This window comes from Pleuronectes platessa, chromosome 21, assembly GCF_947347685.1.
Source record: "Pleuronectes platessa chromosome 21, fPlePla1.1, whole genome shotgun sequence".
NCBI classification, from domain to species: domain Eukaryota; kingdom Metazoa; phylum Chordata; class Actinopteri; order Pleuronectiformes; family Pleuronectidae; genus Pleuronectes; species Pleuronectes platessa.
In genome coordinates this window covers 1,264,983-1,287,297 of record NC_070646.1, presented here as the reverse complement: position 1 = coordinate 1,287,297, position 22,315 = coordinate 1,264,983, and the positions used below count along the sequence as shown (strand labels likewise).

General features: G+C 45.0%; 1 protein-coding gene across 1 annotated transcript; it reads left to right on the top strand.

The window, feature by feature from the left end:
* The first annotated feature begins 2,408 nt into the window (after positions 1 to 2,408).
* On the top strand, positions 2,409 to 21,380 carry LOC128427218 (microtubule-associated protein tau-like). Its single transcript, XM_053414316.1, has 15 exons — positions 2,409 to 2,558; positions 9,306 to 9,471; positions 11,087 to 11,167; positions 12,255 to 12,320; positions 13,594 to 14,346; positions 14,706 to 14,740; positions 15,428 to 15,565; positions 15,831 to 15,891; positions 16,010 to 16,048; positions 16,259 to 16,512; positions 17,088 to 17,180; positions 18,142 to 18,234; positions 19,255 to 19,336; positions 19,481 to 19,587; positions 21,183 to 21,380. Exons 1-15 carry the CDS (start codon positions 2,409 to 2,411, stop codon positions 21,378 to 21,380), a joined length of 2,316 nt encoding a protein of 771 aa, XP_053270291.1.
* The last annotated feature ends 935 nt before the right edge of the window (positions 21,381 to 22,315 follow it).

Here is a 22,315-nt window from a genome sequence, read left to right as displayed (position 1 = left end):
ATGCTGTGAAAATAATAATAAATGACGTAAACCTGCAGGAAACATGTCGTGACAGAAACATTTGTTATCGTGAGTTTAATAAAAAACAGTTTCACAGATCAAATCTTTGTCCTGTTAAAACATCTGGAATAAAGTTTGAATGTTTTTGATTCTTCACTTCATAGAAACAACTGTTCAACCTTCATATGAGTCCTGTGAGATCAGTGTTTTAATATTTCTATGTGCAGTCTGACCTACATTATCCTCTTTTCAGTATATGTACTGTATATTCCTGCTGTTTTCATATTTCCTTGTGTTTATATTAATATTTATTGATCACTTTACAGATGATTCTATTTCACTTTCCTCTTTGCTTATGTGATAATTTAAATATCTCCAATCTGGGAATAATTATTTTATGTGTTCTTTTTTGTGCAACATGTAAATGATTCGAATTGTGAGAGAATGTCTCCCCCTGGTGTTTGATTCCATCAGTGCAGCCAGTGTTGTTGTGTTGTGTCTTTCTTCTAATCATTTTCTAGATATTTTAGAGTAATAATCCTGATTGTTGTCCAAATAATGAACTCATCATTATTATTATTTCATGTTTTACTCTGTGTTCAGCCAAATTCACACTTACAGATATTCTTATATGAAGTAATAACATGAAACAGCTGTTTGGAGCGACACTGTGTTGATGGTCATTTTGTGTTCATCCCTGTTTTGTCTGTGTTACGTCACATTGTGATCATTCTCTCATCTTCTACTCGTCTCTCATCCCTTCTTCACTGAAGTTCATCTCCGTGAAGTCACTGCTCCTCTTCCTGTGTGAACGTGCAGTGTGGTGGGCTCACACTGTTCGAGTCCTGGCACATTGAACAGTGGCCTGAACACTGTGCCCTTGTGTCGCTGCCCCCCCCCCCCCCCCCCCCACCGGCCTCCATCACACACTGGATGCCAACTTTGACACTAAGTCGAGAAACTATTCAGCTCCGGGAAACAGCAGAGGAATTATTGAAGCTCCTCTCTCTCTCTCTCTCTCTCTCTCTCTCTCTCTCCCTCTCTTTCTTTCTCTCTCTTTTGGGAACATTCCCAGTTCGACAGCTGCCACGAGCTGCTGGTTCTGCTGGAGATGATTTGGATTCATCCTCTGGTTGCAGTGGGATCTCGCTTCTTATTAAAGCAACACGTTGTAACTGCTGCTGAGCCACAGCGCCCCCTGCTGCCACACGTGCTGATTAACTCTGACGTGTGGAAAAGACAAACTGACTCAAACACAGTGTCGAAACCTGCTGACGTCACAGTTCTGAGTTCCCCAGATTTTTTCTGAAAACTCTCAAACACACAAAACACAAACATCTGTCGCTACACAAAGAAAGTTGTGTAACATGGATTTATCCACATCAGTCACACCAGTTGTGATGATTCCACTGGATTACTGTTGAATAACTCACAACTCACAAGTACTTATATCTGTGTTTCAAATTACTGAATGAAAATGTGTCTTTACTTGTAAAGTACACGTTCTTTTGTAATTCAGTTTGCAAGCTGACAAATTAAACATTAAACAAGACATGAACTGAAGTTTTTGTTTTCTTCTTTCTAGTTTTGACTTTCCTTTAATTTTTTACTGAAGTAAGTGTACATAAAGTACAGTGCTTGAGTTTATGTATGTGTAAACAAGGTGGTAATAACGGGAACAAATATTACATTCTTGTGAAGTACAAGGGAAGTAATATGAATACTTTACAAGTACAATAACATTTGTACTTTACTTTCTGGACAAAATTACACAGATTCATTATTTTCTCCCTTTTGAATCCGTCTCATGTGTTCTTTATTTATAATATCGATGTTTTTACGTGTACTTGTACCTCAATCACTGTTCAGTTTAGTTTTCTTTCCTGCAGCAGCTCCAGGCACTTTTATCTAATACGTCTAAAATCCACTAGATTTACTCTTTACACTTGTTGAGATCTTCATATTTAAACTCGAGATTATGTCCAGATGCTTAAAATTCTCAATAATCAAACTAAATACAAATATATTGTCTCCACGTGGACAGCAGCTGCAGAACATTGTTCAACAAAATACAGAAAACAGGACAAGGACATAAGACCCAGAAGAATAATAACAGTAATAATAATACAAAATAAAGTGGGGTGATTTATATAATAATATAATATATATTAATATTTATTACTTCACATGTTTTCAGTGACACAACTCACATCAGGATTTTATTTGGAATCCATTTGACATCAATTAGTGATAATTGAAACGTGTTTATATAATGTGTGTGTGTGTGTGTGTGTGTGTGTGTGTGTGTGTGTGTGTGTGTGTGTGTGTGTGTGTGTGTGTGTGTGTGTGTGTGTGCGTGTGTGTGTGTGTGTGTTGGATTCTATAAAACAATAGAAACTGTCTCCTCCATGTTTCTCTGCTCTCAGGACCCAGCGCGTCGTCACCTCCCTCCTCCGCAGCGCCCCCCTCCGGCCAGCCACCGCCACTGCGTCCAGACAGACGCTGTGCGCCCGGTGAACCGACCGCCGCCGAAGAGACAACACCGCCTCTGCGCTCAGGTGAGAAACACGCACATTTCCACCCTCACGCACCGAAATACAGCGACACGGGCCCCGCAGGGCGAGCCGGGCACCGGGGGGCGAAGCGGCGCGTCGTGGAATCCTCCGCGGTCCCTTCACTCGGTGCGTTTTGTGCGTTTTGTGCGTGAGAGGGGAGAGGTTGGGCCCGCGCGCGGTACATGGATAAACATCGATGTGTCGGCGCGCAGCTCCTCCTGCAGCCGCTTCTTTAAAATCTTTGTTTTTCATCGTCTCCATCCTCGGCTGCAACGAACAGACGCGTTTCTCCACCGCGGGTCCAGCCCTGCAGCGCGCACTCTCTCACGCGCACGGTGCATGTCTCCCCCTCATTCCCGTGCAGAGACACAGAATGGATGAAACATGTCTCCATCCTGCTGCTCCGCCCGCAGCCTGACGCCCTGACACTAATCCAGAGGCATATTTATAATCTGCTGATTATCGGATCTGAGGAGGAACCAGTGCTCCTCTTTGTGTCGTCGGTTCTGTCTGTGCTGGGGAGTCGGTGGCGTTCAGGCTTTCATCTGCTCGCTGCTTCTCCTCCCTCCTGTGTTTCTGGAGCTCTCGCTCCTTTCGTGCACGTGAAGGCCTCAATGGATTCCAGCCTCGAACAGAATCTGTTTATTCTCCAACATGAAACAATCCTGAATCTGAACCATAAAGAAAACCTGCTCCCGTGTCGCGTCTCGCTCATTCCGCGTCTCTCTGGTGTGTTCTCGTGATTCTGACTTTATTCCGGGAGCAGATGAGGATGTATCGGAATCAGAGAGATGCGGCGCCTGTGCGCAAATGCCAAGCCCATTTTTCACATGAGCCCCCGAGGAGCGCGTCCGAGCGTCTCGAGCTTATCGGTCACATATGGTTCCGCTCGCTAATCCCCGAGGTCAGTGGACACTGATCCACGATGGACTCGAACCCTCTGACAAAAGCAAGTCATTAGGACTTAGGGCGCTGGTTACACGAGACAGTGATGGAGGAGGAGACCCGCCTCTCCCCGGATCCACTGGATCCACTGGATCCACTGGATCCACTGGTGTCACTGGATCCACTGGTGTCACTGGACCCACTGGATCCACTGGATTCAGGATCCCTGCTCTGTCTCTGCCTCAGCTCGGACACACCTCTCCCTCATCCCTGTGGGTCTCGTGTGTGTCCATCCTCCATCTTCCATCCATTCCTGCTACAAGGCCTCAGTGTGTGTCTGTGTGTGTGTGTGTGTGTGTGTGTGTGTGTCTGTGTGGCGGGCATGTTGTAACTCTGCTGGAAGCCATTCCACCAGATGATCCACATAAATCAATGAATGTCAGTTTTCTTCGTCGCTCTGCAGGTTAGTTCAGAGTCTGAGTGTTTCTGCAGAAATGAGAGAGTTCTCACATGAGAATAATCCTAATTTTAATAATCAGTTTGTATTTTAATCAGTTTTCAAAGACAAATCGGTTTCCTGCCTCGTCCTCTGTCACAATAAGACACTTCTGTCTCGACCCCTGTTTGTATTTGTTGATGTTTACGTGAGGAGAAGTCGTAACTTTCTGTCTGAAGACGAGTTCACGTGTTTGTTCTCGATCGCGTCGTCTCGTTAAGGAGAAGAAGAAATGTCAGGGTGGCTTGAAACTGCATTCTTCTCCCCGGTTAATTGGCCCCATGCTGATGGAGGACAGTGGCTCATTACACCAGTAGTCTGTGTGTGTGTGTGTGTGTGTGTGTGTGTGTATTTGTGTGTCGCCCTGGATCTTGTGTACTTATTGAAACAAGCAGCAGCTGCACCATCTGATGAGTTGACAACATGAAAACACGAGAAGAAGAAGAAGAAGAAGAAGAAGAAGAATTCCTGGTAGCTGCAGGATTTTAGATTTCAGACTAGGTGACGATGGGGGGGGGGGCGGTGTGGTGGACGTCCTGATCCCACTTGGCACCACGGCCCTCAAACATGTGTTCACGCAGGCCGGCGCCGCGAGACATTAACCCCCCCCCCCCAGCTTGTAGACGAAGGGCAAAATGGAAACCGGCTCCACCTTCATCTCCTCCTCGTCAGGAAGGTGGAGTCGCTCTGCGGCCGCCGGAGGCCGAGGACATAGAAAGAGGGAGAGAGGGAGCGATGGAGGAAAAGTAGGTCAGAGCTACAGAGGCAGCCGAGCATGAGAGCAGCATCCTCGTCTCCCAGCTGAGCCACGAGCAGCCAGGGCACGGCATCGAACCGACACCCTCCTCCTCCTCCTCCTGTGGGCTCGACCGCTTTCACCCCCGAAACGACCACGAGTCAATTCACAGGAAATCAATTGAGGATTTTGAGTCTTTCTTCCAGTAAATATGATAAAAGCTCTCAGCTGGTGAGGAGGTGCTGCTGCTCTCGGGTCTGAGCCGATGTGAGATGTTTGTTTTCTAGATGAACTCATTAACACGCAGCCTCCGAGGCCTCGTGAGATGAGACGTGCACGAGAACTGATTCATCTGCACAGAAACATTCAATATCAAATCCATCCGTCAGTTAATCGATGGATTGTTTTGTCTATTAAACGTTCAAAGATAAAAACTCTCCACAGTTTGTCCTTGAAGATTCAGACTGAAAAGATGAAAGACAGCAAATCTTCACATTTCAACCACTTCCACTGCAGATTGAGAATTTAAATCATTTTTCAACACAAAACGCTCAAAGGATTCTGAAATGTGAGGATTCTTTTGTCCCTGCAGTGCAATCAACATATTTTTTTATATCTTTATTCATAACAAACAAACCTTTTTAAATTGCATCCATTCAAACACACAAGACAACATGTTCGGTTTGAATTTGAGCTGCAAACATTTTTCTATTTATTCTATTCCATTCATCTTATTTGTAGATTATTTCTTTGGTGAATCTGTCAAAAAGCTGCGAATCCTCACACATCATTATAAATATTTATTTTCCTGGATCTTTAAAATCGTTTGACCATCAGAAGTGTTTCATCTCATTGTTTTGACTCTGGATGAATCGTTTAGACAAAGAAAATAGTTTTGATAATGATTTTTAAAGACTTTTCTTTATCTGATATGAAACTGAATCGTCTTGGTCTCTACGCAGAGAATGAAACAGACGATATCATGTTCACACACGCACACACACACACACACACACACACACACACACACACACACACACACACACACACACACACACACACACACACACAGACACACACACACACAGACACACACACACAGGGCTGCATTTCTTGCTGCCTGCTCCTGGAGCTGTGTCAACACCCCTGTTGACCGAGCTGCAGGCCGGGGCCAGGATCCCTGTTCACACGGCCCTGAGAGGAAGGAGCTGCCTCAGCAGAGCTCTCCTCTCCTCTCCTCTCGTCTCCTCTCCTCTCCTCTCCTCTCCTCTCCTCTCCTCTCGTCTCCCTCGTGAAGCTGCAGAAAGCAACGTGTCACGTTCCCGTTGTGTAGCAGGTGAGATTTGTGTGCGTTTGTCCCGGAGCAGATGGTGAAGAGGGTCGGGATCTGTCTCGACACAGAGAGAGGAGAAGAGCTCTTGAGTCTGCAGAGTGGATCTCTGAGAGGCTGGAAGAGACTCACTCCTGAAACACAACCACCACACACTCTAATCTACACTTCCTGTGCACAAGCTCCCGAGCTGCAGTTCTTATCAGTCTGGAGTTGGTTGTCTCTCTGGCTGTCGAGCTGTGCAGGAGACGGCCTCTCAGATATTGTCTTCGTTGCGAGGGTGCAGCTCTCGTCTTGTTTGGACTCTGTCATGTGTGAGGCTACAATGGGACGTTTGTCCCGGGGCTGAGTGCGAGAGCGGAGACTTCGCTATTCATCACAATTTCTATGGGACGCACAAAGGTCACTGCACCTCTGATAATATATGTTTAAAAAAGGGCTGTTCGCTTCTTCTTTTTAAAGAGAGAAACCGGTTTGATTCTATATTTGTCACCTTCGACAAATCTCATGAAGAGACTGAAACCCAACATGAGTCGGGTTCAGAGCCCAGAAGTCGCTGCTCACATCTTCTCCAGCAACAGATCAGCTGTTGTTCCGTTTGACGACTGACGGATGAAACTAAAAACAAGCGACCGATGTCGAGTTCCCTCTGAGCGCTGAGAGTCGGGATGGGAACGACGTGTTCCTGCGTCAGAGCCACGAGAAGTCCGAGAGGCCTGGAAGAGAACAGGGAAACTTCTCCTGTGGTTGTGAGTCGATCTCTAAAAGAAATATCAACTTTCTAATTGATAACAACTGGTGCTTGTGTGTGGAGTGACACAGTGAAGGAGGGAGGAGGAAGTGACAAACAGGAAGTCAACAAAAAAACAATTAACCTCTTAACGCTCTAGTTTTTATTAAACACATTTGTTTGAGACCAATTTCAGCGGCAGATTCATCCACATTTTGCTTGCGTGAGTATTTCCAACAGCAGGATGTGTGTGTGTTGACATAAACTATAGTGTGTGCTCATGGTGATGAAGGAGCGTGTGACACTCATGTGTTTTTAATAGTTTTTGGAAACGATGGAGGATCTGTGGATCAGGAGAAGAAGACACATCAGCTGTTGTGTGATTTGTTGACAATAAGGAAAAACACAGAATGATCCATTTCTCTTTAAACTGAGGATATTCAGCTTCTCTCTCTTCCGGTCATGATATTTGTCTTGTTGTTAAAACGTCCAAGGTCAGGAGACGTGAGGTCCCACAGAGGAAAGGTCAAATATCTGAGACAAGCGTCGGAGGAGGTTTTATAGAGCGGAGTTTCCAGAGCAACAGTTTAGGTCTCGCCTGTAAAGAGAAACTCTGCTTCAGTAAATACACTTCAACTAATCCTGAGTCAAAGTCAGACTACACACAAGTCTTTTTATCTCATCTTTTCTATTCAGATGAAATGTTGGAGACGTTTTCCTCTTATGTTCTCAAACAATCTTTATATTTATTATTTATCTTGTTTGCTTCAGAGCTTCAGACTCGGTCAGTTCAGTCTGGACCTGAACATCAGGTGTGAACGGTTCCTCAGAGCAGAAGAGGAGTTCTGGGTCTGGATCAAACTGGTTCTGTTGGTTTGCAGTGAAAACACTTTGTTGGATAGTTTGGACTTTTTGGACAAATCACAGGAAGTAGAGACAGAATTCAACAAGAGAAGAAGAAGAAGGAGAAATGTGGAAGGAAGAATCTCGACTGAATCTTCTTTCCACCGCTGCTCAGAATAAACATTTACTGAATTTGCTCAAACAATATTCAGTTCCAGTTCAAACATGAAGGTCATTTATGAACGTTGTTATAAAGTCTTCTCACAGTTTCCCTCAGACACATTAAACTGAGTCGTGATTCTGAGCCGACGCTGAGAAACTGAAGATCAGGATCTGGAGAAGCTGCATCTGCACAAACACGGAAAGAGCAGTTTGGAAGCTGAGACTGATTACAACATAAGCTGTGTGTGTGTCTGTGTGTGTGTGTGTGTGTGTGTGTGTCATAGTGAGTGATTGTGTGACAGCAGCGAATATGATTCAATCTGAAAAGCGCTGATGTAACCGGAGGTTTGGCTTTAATCTGACGTGTAATCTTCTCCTTATCAGATTTGATTCCTGTTGAGGGAACTCGTCACGACTGTTGATGTTTATTTACTGTGAGAAATAATAATAATAATAAGAATCATATGAATACATGTCCTTTTTATCAAACACCTTTGAAAACACACAAAACCTCACATGATAAAAATGTAGAATTGTTAGAAAACAACAGGAGACGATAAAGTCCATTTGGACGTCAGACTATTAGAGTAGAAAAACCATAATAATACAAATGATGCATATTAAAATCAAATCAAATAGAATATAGTTAGACAGTTGGTCAGATTGGATCCAGGATAAACTTTGTACAAGTAGAACTCAGCCGAGGTTAAACATCACAACAGTTGAGAAATGAGTGAACAATTTTCGGATCTGAATCAAAATGTGTAAAGAGAAATGTTTTTCTCATGTTCAGGTTTAATCACAGTTATTATATATATATATTCACATGCTATAATGTTCAGAAAACACATCCCTGTCCTCAGAGTGTCCATCGCTGCAGGTCCTCTCATCAGCCTCTGTCTCAAACGCGTCTAGCTCCTGTCTCTTTAAGGCCCCGCCCTCCTGATGAAGCCCAGTCTGCTCTGATTGGCCAGCTGGTCCGCTCTGTTGTGATTGGTCAATCGTGTCCACTGTGCTGTGTTAGTGAGGAGGCTAGGCATTATGTAAACGTGTGGAATTGTGATGTCATGATGACGTGATGACATCACAACGACCACACGACTGGCGAGCTGTTTCAGGAGCTTCCGTGTTTTCTCCCTCAGACTTTGAGTTTTTTTAACTTTAACTTAAAAAAAGCGACAAACTTCACGTCTCCTTTAAAAGACGGATTCTGTTCGGAAACATGAAACTCGATCGCTGCACTTCTGGAGAATTCTCTCGTTGCTCCAGGTTCAGGAAACGTCGGAGGTCGTTTAGAAAGTGCAGCTCGTCACAGCCGGAGCCGGAGGGACTATTTTTATCTGGAGTCTGTAACACGAAGCGGCGACCCCACGTCACGATCTATAAATAACTGCTTTTCACTGACCCAGTGTCTGTTGACATTCGGTGGGGACGGACCGGGTCGCGCACACCGGAAGACACAGTGTCCACGAAGACGCCATCACTGAGTTTAATCTGTAGAATCGGACGTTTTGTCGGTAATATGGCAAATCCTCACGCCAGCGTTTTCTGAACTTGCTCCTCTGTAGCCCGACCCGCGACCGGCAATGGACTACACGAACAACTCCTCCAACAGCCACGGCCCCGGAGACACCGTGACCTCCTCCTTAGCCGGCATGAGCATCAACGACCAGCACCACCAGGAGAACGGCGTCCAGATGGGACACAGAAGCCCCGGAGACGCCAAAATGACAGGTCAGACAACCGGTGCCGCCGCCGCTGAAGAGAAGCTTCTGTAGTGAGCGTGAAGCTGAGCAGGTAGAAAAGATGAAATGGCAAAAAGACGTCTTTTAACGATAAACTCCAAACATCAACTCTGGTGTTCTGACCACATCCTGGAATAGCGTCACAGGTTCAGGTCCAGAGGTTAAAGGTCAACTCCCCCCGAGTCGGTCGCTGCGGCTTCACGTTAGAGTTTGAATCTCTCTCTGAGTCTCTGTGGTGTGTCTGTAATGAGTCGGGGTTCAGTCCTGCTTTGTTTGAATCCGTCTTTACATAATGGACACAGGACGTGGTTGACTGGGCCCGAGGGGACAATCAGGCTTTTAAGAAAACGAGAAACTTTTCACTGCAGTGTAATCGATGACTGAGCGGCTTGTTAGTGAGAAACCACAGGAGATGAGTCACTGACAGATTGTGGATCAGTTCCCGACAGCAACGTGTTCTCTTATCTCTCTCATCCCAATCAACCATATGGCCAATTAGTGCGTAGCCTAGCGTTCCCCAGTCTGCAGCCCTCGCTAGTACAGTCGTTCTCCCCGTTTCCATCCTCCAGCATCTCGTGCACAAACAGGAAGTGGCGTGCGGCGTCCGGTCCGGCTGCAGAGCTAAACGCCGCGGTTCTCGACAGCGAATCACAAAGTGAGTATCTGAGCCGTAGACGAGTAGAAGGTGTGAGTAGAGCAGCGGTAGAGCGTCGGTAGGTTAGTTCTGTGGTTACAGTCTGTTTACATGTGATTTATTGTTCTGGTTAAAAGATGGTTGACTCACTTCCTGTTGAAAATATTCAGGGTCCTGCACATTTAAGATTCACAGAGAGATCAAAGGATAGAGTGATGGATAATGGATCAAGGGATGAAGCAATAGAATGATGATTTATACTTTATAGAGTCGGAGGTAAAGTTTGCTCTGTAGCAGCTTATATAACAAGTATAAGGAAAAGCAGTACACACATATTATACGTTTAATATATATATATATATATATATATATTATATGTATAAAAACAAACCGTACAGTTGTGTGCAGAGCTAAGAGAATCAGTAACCATTGTAACTAAGTTGAAAATTAAGGAATATTCCATTTGAATTTTTGTATTTAAAAAGTCTGTCGGATTCTACATTTAAGAAATTGCATTTTATAAGGAACAAAAAACATTTTATTCAAAATAATATCTACTTCAATCAAGAGAATGTCACCGAGCAGACAAGGAAGAGCTTCCTCGACCGTGACGAGTTTCTCAAGGAAGCTGCGAGCGTCGCTTTTCTACGTGTTCCCTTTATATAAGTATAAATATATTTATAATAATTTAGGTAAATCCAGGTGCTTGTGTTAAACCTTCCCTCAATGTGTGACGTCATTAATCATCCTCCATAAACTGTCTCGTTATTTAAATGTGTTCAAGACGTCATGTGGGATGTTTGTCCTTTGAACTGGAGTGAAATCCTTAATATGTGAAATGTTGAAGTGTCGGGATTTTCTTCAGCAGCTCACGTGACCATCACGTGTTTTCCGTCATGACTTCCTCTTTACTTCCTCTTTACTTCCTCTTTACTTCCTCTTTACTTCCTCTTTACTCTTTACGCTCCAGTTCACCTTCCCTCCACAGCAGCCGGAGGAAACGAGGTGAAACCCGAGTCCGAGCCGTGTCCGAGCGACGAGGCGCCGGCCGGTACGACGTCTGCATGACGCCCGAAAACCAAAGAGTTCAGATTAACCTTCGTTTCACATGTTTGATTTCGTTTGATTCATTTCTCTCTTTTTTTACGAATTACTTAACTTTTTTTCAGAGCTGATGTTGATCTTGATTTGCTGCTTTGTTTTCCTCTATCTCACATTTGAGTGAATATTAAATGTCGAATAACAAAAGCTAATTATACGAATAAGAAATTGGCCAATATGAGTCATTTGATATGAAAACATTTATTTACAGGATAAACCCTGCAAAGAAAATTTGCATTAATATGTAACATAAAAGAAAACTATGTTTATTTTCTTACTTAAAGTTGTATCTATGTATTTTAGTTATAATGAAGTTTATGGTTTAACTCGTCATCTTAGGAATCATTGACCAAATGGTGTTTGTTTAGATATCAGATGATATATGGGATCTTATTAATTACAACTTTTTAAATCCTGAATCTCGGCATCGACCCACAAAACCCAGTCGAGCTCTAACATTTATAACGAACGAGCAGAATCTTAACGAGCTGCAGAACTTTGACTCACGTGGAAAACGTGAGAATCAAACCAGCAGCTTCTCCTCAGTGAAGCTTGAGGTCAGAAGGTCGAGTCTCCGGTAGGTTGATGGTTCAACGTGAGAAATACCACAAGTGAGCAAACAGCAGGTCGGCAGCTGGTTCAACTTAAACAGAAAGAAAGTGTCGATGAGCCGTGAGCTTCCTTATTGGTCAGGAACATCATGATTAATACAGAAGGAATGAAAAATCAATAAAGTATAATTTAAAACAAAGCTTTACAATTTAACATGGGAGGATGGATCAAAAATAACTTTCTAAAATGATTAAAATTCAAACTGGAACGAGGGTGAAAAGTTTTAAAACGTTCAGGTCCTGTGATCATATTTGAATCTGCTTATGTTACGGCTGCTTTGGTTTCCTCTGTTGGATTTATTATTTATTATTATCATATGGTTTAATAAGAAGCTTTTCAAAGAGCCTGATGTGTTTGAGGAGCAGACGAGCTCCTGCTGTGCTGGAACATGATCCACAGATAAAGTGACATTGATCCGTCCACAGCTGAAGCGTCTGCTGAGGTCGTCGGAGTGGAAGCGTCCGAGCTCACAGAAGAGGAGGGGCCTCTCGGTACGACTCCGCCCCCTGACTCCGCCCCCGCCGCTGCTTCTGCATTTCACCCGGTTTCCCAGTTTCCTTTTCTTTGGTGGAGTTCGACATTTTGGGAAATTTAGCAAATTTATGCTTCTTCACAAAGAGAAAGATCAACACCAAAGCTAGGAGGCTGTTAGCTTAGCTTAGCATTGAGACTAGAAACAAGGGGAAACAGTGTGAGCGTCTAGAAACCACGTGATTAACGTTTATAATAGTAATAACTTTACAACTGCATATTATTATCTCCTTGTCTACAACCCAAAAAATTTCTAAACCTAAGTTTTCTTCCACATTAAACAAATGTCTTTATCTTTATAATATCTTTAGTTGCTAGCTTTATCCTCCATCTTCCAGTCTTTATGCTAAGCTAAGCGAACTGTAGCTTCATATTGAACTTGGTCTCGTCTAAACCTCAGGAACAAAACCTATTTCCCAAAATGTCCGACTTCAACCTCCTGTTTGTGTCGTGATGTTCAAATGAAGCTTTTATAATTTTCTTTCAGCATCTTGTGGAACAACGTGTGATTGAGTTTGATTTCTCCTCAGCTTCCTGTTTTTGTTTTTAACGCTCATGATCATGAACAGAGATGGTGACAGAACGAGAGCTGTGGGATCCTGACTCCTTCGTGCCTTCACATATTCATCCTCATGCTTTTCAATGATTTAATGATGTGTGTGTGTGTGTGTGTGGGCTTGGTATTGATCTCCCTGCAGTGAGTGAGTGTATTAATCGCTGGTGATTGACTCGTTACTGACTCGTGTCTCCGTCTCTTCCTGGTCCAGCAGCAGCACCAGGAGCAGCTTCACCAGGTAAACTGCTGCTTCACGTTTCATCCACCTCACTCACACTGACACTGGATCTGTTTACTGCAGGAGACACACTCAACTATAGAAATCACATTAAATCACATTTGAATCATGTTTAAACGAGAGAGTTCACATTTTAACGATCTGTCCGGTACGTTCACTGGAATGAAGCGTCTGTCGTCCCCCCCCCCCCCCCCCCCCCCCGGTGTCATGCATCACCGTCCATCTCCATCTCATTTCATCTTCATGTGAACTCAGGTGTTTTCTTTTTAAACCAACTTCCATTAATCACAGTTCATGAGTCGTGCACCTTCTACAGATCTACGGTTGATTAAAGAGCTTTGTTTTCCGTGTGGACACCAAACTTCTTCTGTGTCAAAGGGGAGACGACAAACGAGTTCTGTGAGTGTCATCATTAATCTGCTTTTCAAAATAAAACTAGCGAGGCCTGTGGCTGGAGTCCAGGGTGAGGTGGAGCTATCGGGCGACGGATCAATGCTCGCTGAGGAGGGCGTTGACTTCCCGGGAGCTGCCTGCTCCGAGGACGCAGGAAACAAGATGGCGGGAGAGTGCGGGAAGAGGCTGAGCGACTCCTCGTGGGCCTCTGAGGACCTCAGCTGCAGGTCAGAGGTCAGACGGGAGGCGGAGGCCGGCGGCGGCAGCCCCGAGCGAGCCGGAGCGGCCGACGCCCACCGGGCGATCAGCCTGGACGCCGCCGAGTGTCTGTCGGAGATGAACGACCTCTCGTCTTTAGTCAGGAGCACGGCTCTGGAAGACCTCACGTCCATCGGGGACAGACGCTTGTTTCAAGGACAGGAGCTCGTCCCTGAGCAGGTGAGCGATGGACTGACGGTCGATGACGCAGCTCTGGAGTCCTGCAGCGACTCTGGAACCACAGACATCGCTCCAGAAACTCAACCCACCCCTGAAGCCCAGCGTCTCTCACAACCTGCCTTCGATCCTCATTCAGAAGATCTCCACCCAGCGAGCAGCGGCAGGGACGGTAGCCCACTAACCGAGACGCCGCCCGACAGGGGGGCTGAAAACGGGGCCTGCGACTCAGGCCCGGACATTTCTAACGGCTTGGAGCGGAGCGGCGGTGGGGATCGAACCACCGGTGCCGCCGAGCTGCCGAAAACACCCCCCCAAAGCTCGCCAGCCAGAAAGTCTATGGTGCCGGTCGCCATTTTCAAAGGTCTGTTTGCTCTGATGTTCACCAGAACGAGTCCTCCTCAGTTCAGCCCTCCCACTTTGATTTACAGCAGCTTCTAACGCCTGTTATGCAGCACCCCCCCTCTGAACTCCTTCTCAGGACGGCAACCCCCCCCCCCCACACTTTGGCTTTTGGTTTGGTCTCTCCATCTCTGCTCACTCTGCTCGTCATGCAGCCCAAAGGCCACTTTGTTGATTTCACGTGTGTCACGTTGCATGTTGCATATCCCACTTCACCAATCTCACTTCATTTTTATTTTGCCATTTGAATGGAAATAGACACTTGGAAGTAGAAGATATTACATTTTAAAAATAAATAATACCTTTCTCTCTTTTCTGCAGCTCAAGCAAAGATGGATAACGGCGCCGCAGAGAAGGTACGAGACTCTGTCGTCATTTATTTTATCACATTTCATTTCAAGGATCGTTCTCATTTATTAAAACTCAGGTCTTATTTCTGTGGTTTTGTTATTTTCAAACATTTTCTGGAAAATAATTAAATAATCCAGAGAAAGTCGACTCTACTCTCATTGGCTGCAGCCGGCAGCTGGTTAGCTTAGCTTAGCATTAAGACAGGAAACAGGGGGCAGTGTTGCCTGATGGGAAATATTAAAGTGTCAATACCGACGTGTCAAAGCTGCGTCGAGATTCCGAAGCAATTTAGTTACAAAAACAATGCTTTTCTAGGCACAAGGCTCTTATTTTGAAACATGACACAGGAAGGACATCACGTGAGAAGAGATGTATACATTTCAGTCTTTGTGCTAACACACACATCCGGACAAATTTCTTCAATTCAAAATGTTCAAGTATTCTTTTCGGTGAGAGCTCTTTGTCTCTTCTCCATCAGCCTGGTTCAAATCAAAGCTTTTATTTTGGCGAGCACAGTGTTACAGAAATAAGACCAAATTTTCAATAAAGCAGAACGATCCTTTAACGTTTCATCCTCTAGACTGTCTCATTCATTTTCCATCGTTTCCATTTGTTGAATCACTCGTCTTTTTCATGGTCTCTGTCATTAGAACTTTTTGTTTTCCATGTCATTTTTCCTCCTCATGAAAAAGACTCAAACCGCCGCCTCACCACCGTCTGTAGTCACCAAGGGCAGCAAAACACAAGCGCCCCCCCGAACCGGCCACAGCTCCATCCCCATTAAAGCCAGCAGCCCGGGGGCCAGCAGCCCGGGGCCCAGGCCGCCCGGAGTAAGTACCGGTCGGAACGTAGCGTAGACTTTAGACCTGAGCTGCGTCTAGCTTTTATTTTGAAAAGGTGTGTTTGAGCCCAGGTGAGTGAATCCTGTTCAGAAGCTCGACCGGATTCAAACCACCTCTGATTTATTTTTCTCTTCACTCATCAAACCTTCTCCATTCGTCACTCATCCCAGTTCGACTCGTTGGCACAAACACATCAGAGCAGGATTTATGATAACAATAACTAAATGACTGTTTTGATGTTTGTGATTTCCAGACTGGTGCAAAGTTTCAATCCCCAGGAGCAAAGATGTCTGTGAGAACCGGAGCTCAACCAGGTGCGGACCCAGGGTTTTATATTTCTAATGTGAATTATTTTCATTTTGATTCATATTCATTTCTACGGAGTAAGATTTAAAGATTTACTTCAGATGTGTGATATTTTTTGTGATGCAGCTAGTGCCAAGAAACCTCCCACTGCAAAAAATGAAAAAGGTAAAACTTAAAAAGCCGAAGTAGAGATTAGAGACTCGCCTGCCCCCCCCCCCACCCCGACCACAGTCTGGTCTGACCTGGATCACACTTGGTCTGCTTCTAGCCTCGATAGCACCTGGTTCATTTCTATGATTTATTGGTATTTCTTTATTATTTTTCTTTCTTCCACGACGGTGGACTTGTTCTCAACCTTTGACCCGTTGCTTCTAGATGCCATGAGTGGACACAGCAGCCCTGGAGCTCCCAAGTCCCCGTCGGGCAAAGCACCTACTGCCAAGTCGGTGGCCGAGGCCAACAAGGTGAAGAAGGTCGCGGTGGTGCGCTCAACGCCCAAATCCCCCGGCTCGCTGAAGAGCCGCCCGCCGGCTCCTCTGGCCGCCGCCGCGCCCATCCCCGACCTGAAGAACATCAGGTCCAAGGTCGGCTCCACAGACAACATCAAGCACCAGCCTGGAGGTGGAAAGGTAAACCGACTCCACGGGTTAGCACCACTTGAGCAAACTCTTTGTTTTATTTTGAAGGAGAAGTTGCTCTGGAGGCCGAGATAACCTCACTGGTGGATTTGAACGTCACCAGACAGATCCAGAGCGACTGGGTCTTTTTCCAGAGCAGAAGCTGTGTGAACACTCGTTCCACTCATTTTGTGCACAGTACCTTGGGTTAGCTTAGCTTAGCATAAAGACAGGAAACAAGGTTAAACAGCTGACCCGGCCCTGCCCATCCATCCATCCATTTCCTCCTGCGTATTCAAGATCCTCCTGGGGGACCCCGAGGCCTCATGGGATACGTAGTCTCTCCGGTCCTAACTGGGTCATAAGCACATAACTGCCTGTGAAACCATCAGTTAAGAATTATCCTTTATTATCAGGTCTGGTGAGGCTGAATCAGAACAACACGTGTGTGATGTATGAACGGCAGCTTTCATTGAACAGATGTGTCGTCTTCATCCCTTTAACATCCTAGTCCCCCCCCCCCCCCTTCAGTCAAAGCTCTCACTCTCATCTCTGAAGAACTTCACGTCTCCTCTTGCACTCGACAGGTTCAGATCCTGGATAAGAAGCTGGAGCTCGGTGACGTCCAGGCTCGCTGCGGCTCTAAAGACAACCTGAAGCACACGCCCGGAGGAGGCAAGGTGAGGAACATCTGGACCAGTTTGACCTTCACTGATAAAATGACTGAAGTGAAACAGACACAGAGAGGGGTCACAGTGCTGGGGTCAACGTGAGGAGCAGCTATCAGGGAAGGTTGAGATAAATGTGAATTAAATCAGAGGAAGATTATTTATTCTAAGAGTCAAATATGTCGAACTAAATCAGTTTTCAATTCAACCTTATAAAACTCTATGTTTTCACTTTATTCTTAAAGTCTCCCTCTTCTCATATTATTCATTCATGACTCAAACACTATCATTTATATATAAAGAGCAGCGATCATCTTCCTCCTGCTGCTGTTAGCTTTAACCGCAACATTTGGCCGACTTGTATTTTACACTCGTCACATTTTGACTTCACCCTTCAGCCTCACTGCTCTCTGGGTTTCAAACCGTCTCTTCCCCTCGACTCCGACCTTCTCCAGGTTCAGGTCCTTGATCAGACGGTGGATTAGAGTAACGTCCAGTCAGTTAGGTTCCTCAGGACAGAAGCTCTCAGAGAAACAGGAAGTGATCTGTTTCACTTCAAGGTCCAAATACTTCAGAGTTTTTTTTATCGTTTCTTTTTCATCCAGATCCATTAATTGTTTTATGATAAATCAACAAAAATATTGAAAAACATCTTCACCATAAATTAAGTTTCATTGAAATCTGTTAAATAGTTTTAGTCTAATCTGAAAACTCCTCCTCTGTGGATTATTCTGATTTTAAAAACCTTCAGCGATTGGTTGTGTCTAGAATCTGATTTGAGTTCACTGATCAGTTTGAAAACCTCAGAGGTGTTAATGTTAGTGACTCCCCCCCGCCCTCCTCCATCAGCCATGTTCCCTGGTTAGATCCCCCCCCGAGCCTCAGCCTCTCAGCACTGGTCCTCACCTGCAGCTCTGCGGCTGCTGCTTCCTCCAGGATTAACCGTCTTTTTTCCACATATCGACTTTTCCAGGTACAAATTCTTGAGAAGAAGTTGGACTTAAGCAATGTGCAGGCCCGGTGCGGCTCCAAAGATAATATAAAACATGTGCCCGGTGGAGGAAATGTGAGTAGAGACCTGAGGGAGGTCTGCAGCTGTGCAGCTTCTTCTCCTGAATGCATCTCCTCAGAGGAGCAGGAAGTGCACGAAACCTCCTGTGTGTGTTCCTCCCCGACTCTCTAACACGTCCTAACACTTCTATCATCACACTTATGAACAGGCATGAGCATTTCTCACTGACCACTGCAGAGCCGTAGAGCCACTCCACTAACTCCTGCACCTCTAGCGCTTGACCAGTGGCCGTGAGTGGGACGGTCAGCCAACCCGGTGTCCTGCTCGCAAAGCTTCTCCAGTCACAGCTGGTTATGTAATGCTCATGCTCTGGTGTAAGCCTGATGAGTCAGTGAGTCTGACTGTGATCAGTGTCCAGTAGAAACCACCTGAACCACCGGATCCACCTGAACCACCTGAACCACCTGATCCACCTGAACCACCTGAACCCGCCCCCGAGCCAACGTGCATGAATCCTCCGTGTTTTACTCCAACTGATCCTTGAATATGATCCTCTTCATTCCCTGGTGCTACCAAGTGAACTGTCCGATTGGCGTGTGAGAGAGTTTCTCCTCACAGCAACAAAGAGTCTCTGTCCGAGGCCTCTCCAACAAACAGCCTGTTGTTGTTGTTGTTGTTGACCTCAGCCGAGACGCCACCGAGCTTTGTGTTGGAGACCAGCGTCCATGAGAGGACGGCCGAGATGACGTCAGTTCAGACGAGCACCGAGAAGCACGGCTGAGAAATCTGATTAATCTGCAATTAGTCAAAATGTAGAATACTATCAAACAAAGTCATTATTCTGCATTTTTTTATTAGTGATGCAAAACTCATAGATCTTAGTTTTAGTACTAAACTGTGAGATCTAATCCAGTTTCACGTCTGTTTTCCCTCCTTGACGACACCTGCGCTCTGTGTAATCTCTAACAGGATCAGCTCGTGTGCACCTGCATGTGAACTGAGTGTAAATTCATCTTTTTCATTTCAACTGAATTCAGTGTTTTTCTGCGTCTGTGTCTCGTTTCTTCTTCACAGGTTCAAATTGTGCACAAGAAGATCGACCTGAGCACCGTTCAGTCCAAATGTGGATCGAAAGCCAACATCCGTCACAAACCAGGTGAACTCCTCGACTCTGAGATGAAAATATTGAAAATATATTATTAGATCTGGATTTTTTTTTTTCATGACTGGTTGGTGGAGGTTGTGATTTCATGTGATGCTGTTTGACGTGTTTAACCTTTATTTCTTTGGTTTTCCTCAGGCGGTGGAAACGTGGAGATCAAAAACGAGAAGGTGGAGTTCAAGGGTCAGTCCAAGGTCGGCTCTCTGGGAAACATCGGCCACGTCCCCGGAGGAGGACAGAGACGGGTAAAGACACCTGCAGCCGGAGATTCACGTTTCTCTTCTTCACGTTGTTCTGTCAGTTCTGCAGAAGCTTCATCCAGAAACCTGGAGAGTTGATTCTTTACAAACAGACGAACCTGAGGGCAGCACAGGGCTCAGAGGAAACTGTGTGTGTGTCTTCTTCAGGGTTTAACTAGAGGGTGAAACCGAGTCAGCAACAAGTTTCACAGTTCAACTGAAACTCAGACACACAGGTCGACTCAGCAGAAACACAAACAACGACTTCCTATTTCAACAGGATCTGAAAACATCTTATTTCTATATTTTTATTTTATTTTTTTCCCCCTGGGTGTCGCCTCTCAGGCTCCGTCTCCCTGGTGGAGGTGGTTGGAGGAAGCCTTCAGGCAACACTCAGGGCTCAGGAGCCCCTTCAAGTTTAATGTTCTTCAGAAAAACAAAAATAAATAAATGATAATGAAATGATCAAAGTAAAATTAGCCTGAATATGATCAGAAAGTCTCAGTTAGATCCTGAAACATGAAATTCATCTTCAAGCTTTCACTCAGACAAAAGCAGCCAAACTCTATTTTTAAAGTTCAAACCCTCCTTTCATTCATCTCTCATCCGTTCATCATCACTTCCTCCTTCTTCAGACGCTTCTCGTCCACCAGCTGTTTTCTTTCAGTTCATCATAATTAATCGTTTTTTATCATCTTCATCATCATCTTCATCTTCTGTTCCCTGCGTCAGTGTTTTTTTTTTCATTTTGATTTCTCATACGTTGTGTTGCATTTTGATTTGTGTATTTTTGTTGCATGTTATTTGTCCATTTCCTGTGCGGGGGCGTGTCCTCTGTAGAGGGAGAAGGGGAAGGAAGTCGAGGGGAGCAGCTCAGACCGCCCCTCCCTCCCCTCCCCCGCTGTCACCCCCCCCCAGTCACTTCAGACCGTCCCCTCCAACACACCCACCCTGACGAACCCCCTCATAAAGATTGAGGACTCCTGTAAGTACTCGCCCTCCAGACGTGTGCAGCTTCACGCACATCTGGACGTGTTCACATCGCAGGTTCTGGATCGTTTACGTTTTTATCGACTAAAAATCCAGAAAACAATCCGGTGCATTTAACAGTTTATATAAAAAAGGGAAATCCTCAAACTCATCACAAAGATTTGATTTAAGGTTTTATCATCTAAAGACTCACGGCGCAATATAACTTTTGGTTTATATTTAAAAAGGTAAATCCTAGAAATCTTTAAAAATGTATATTGATATTTGATCTCATGGGGTTAAATGTGTAATTTCATTCAAACATTGTGCGACAGCTTTGATACTTTGTCAAAAGTATGTGGACATCCAATAAGCAGACGGGGGTGAAAACATAACCATCTCTGTGGAGGGAATACGAATAAAACTCAATTAAAAGAACAATTAGTATAAATAATACAAATTTTAAATGGGATATAAGCAGACGTGTCCACATATTTTTGACTGTATATATTTTGGCTGCAGGATCAGTATCGTGATCACAGAGCTTCATCCACAGACCGCTGAACGCTCGTGTTCCTCGATGTCTGGCTCCGCCCCCATGTTTGACCTTTGGCCTGTGATGTCACTTGCAGATTGAAAGCCACAAGCTGAGTTTCCGCGAGCAGGCCCGGGCCCGCACCGACCACGGCGCCGAGATCGTGTCCTTGGAAGACTCCCCCCACCAGCTCAGCACCGTGTCCTCCTCCGGCAGCCTCAACATGGCCGACTCCCCGCAGCTCTCCACGCTGGCTGACCAGGTGTCCGCCTCCCTGGCCAAACAGGGCTTGTGAATGCACCCCCCCCACCCACCCACCCCCCCATGCCTTCCTCGTTGTCTTCACAGGACTTTTTTAGCTCCCATCACTGTTTATCCTTCACTAACCTTTAAAACAGCTCGTAACTAGTCGAGTAATCAAGAAAAAAAAAAGGAGCGTAGGACGAAATGTCTCCGATCTCTATGATTTCCACGTTTTCTAGTCGTCCCTTTGAGAGTCGAAGCCACCTAGCGGAGCTCCTCGTGAATCTGACGAATTATCTTATCTTCACATATCCTGGTGAATCTGGTTAAACACTGTCCACCCGTCAGAAAGTTGTTTTTAACGTCCCCTGGGTTTTTTTTTATTTTATTTTCTTACGTGATTAGTAAAACCAGAACAGTGACCAGGACATCGTTGGGTTCAGTTTGTGCGACAGCAGCAGGAACAGTTACAGGGTAACGGTGACGGGCGCGTGAGGAAAGAACGTTAAAAGATAAGTAGCAAAAGTTTCTCGTCAACGCAGAAGAAAAAAGCTTTCGGGCGTCGCTGCGTCTTCGCTTCGTCGTAAACTGGATTTAAAACAAGAAAAGATAAAAAAAACAGAACAGCTAGAGTAGAAAGTTCGGTTTGTGTGGGGCACAGTTTTATAATCGTACTCTGTGGATATATGACATGTATTTGATATGAAGAAACATTTGTATTGTGCCTGCTACTGTCAGTGTTTTTTGTTTTTGTTACCGCTCTGTTGTAAATGCGCTAAAGCTCGACGTACGAGAAGGAAAAGTTAACGTGAAGCAGTAAAAACGTTCGTGGCCAAATTATCCAGAAATAGAAAAAGTGCTGGATTGTTCGAACTCACAGGTAGCTAGCTACGCTGAACATAGTTAAGTTTTAAAACAAGCCACTTATGAGCTAATGCTAAATGCTACAATTATTTAGCTTTCAAACAGTGTTAAAGAATCAAAAGA

Bases quoted from the DNA above. Each gene is read 5' to 3' on its own strand.
- LOC128427218 (XM_053414316.1), top strand. From the start codon at position 2,409: ATGTTTCTCTGCTCTCAGGACCCAGCGCGTCGTCACCTCCCTCCTCCG. The intron at 9,472-11,086 runs GTCAGACAACCG...TTTACGCTCCAG, and splicing joins CGGAGACGCCAAAATGACAG to TTCACCTTCCCTCCACAGCA. The intron at 16,513-17,087 runs GTAAACCGACTC...TGCACTCGACAG, and splicing joins ACCAGCCTGGAGGTGGAAAG to GTTCAGATCCTGGATAAGAA.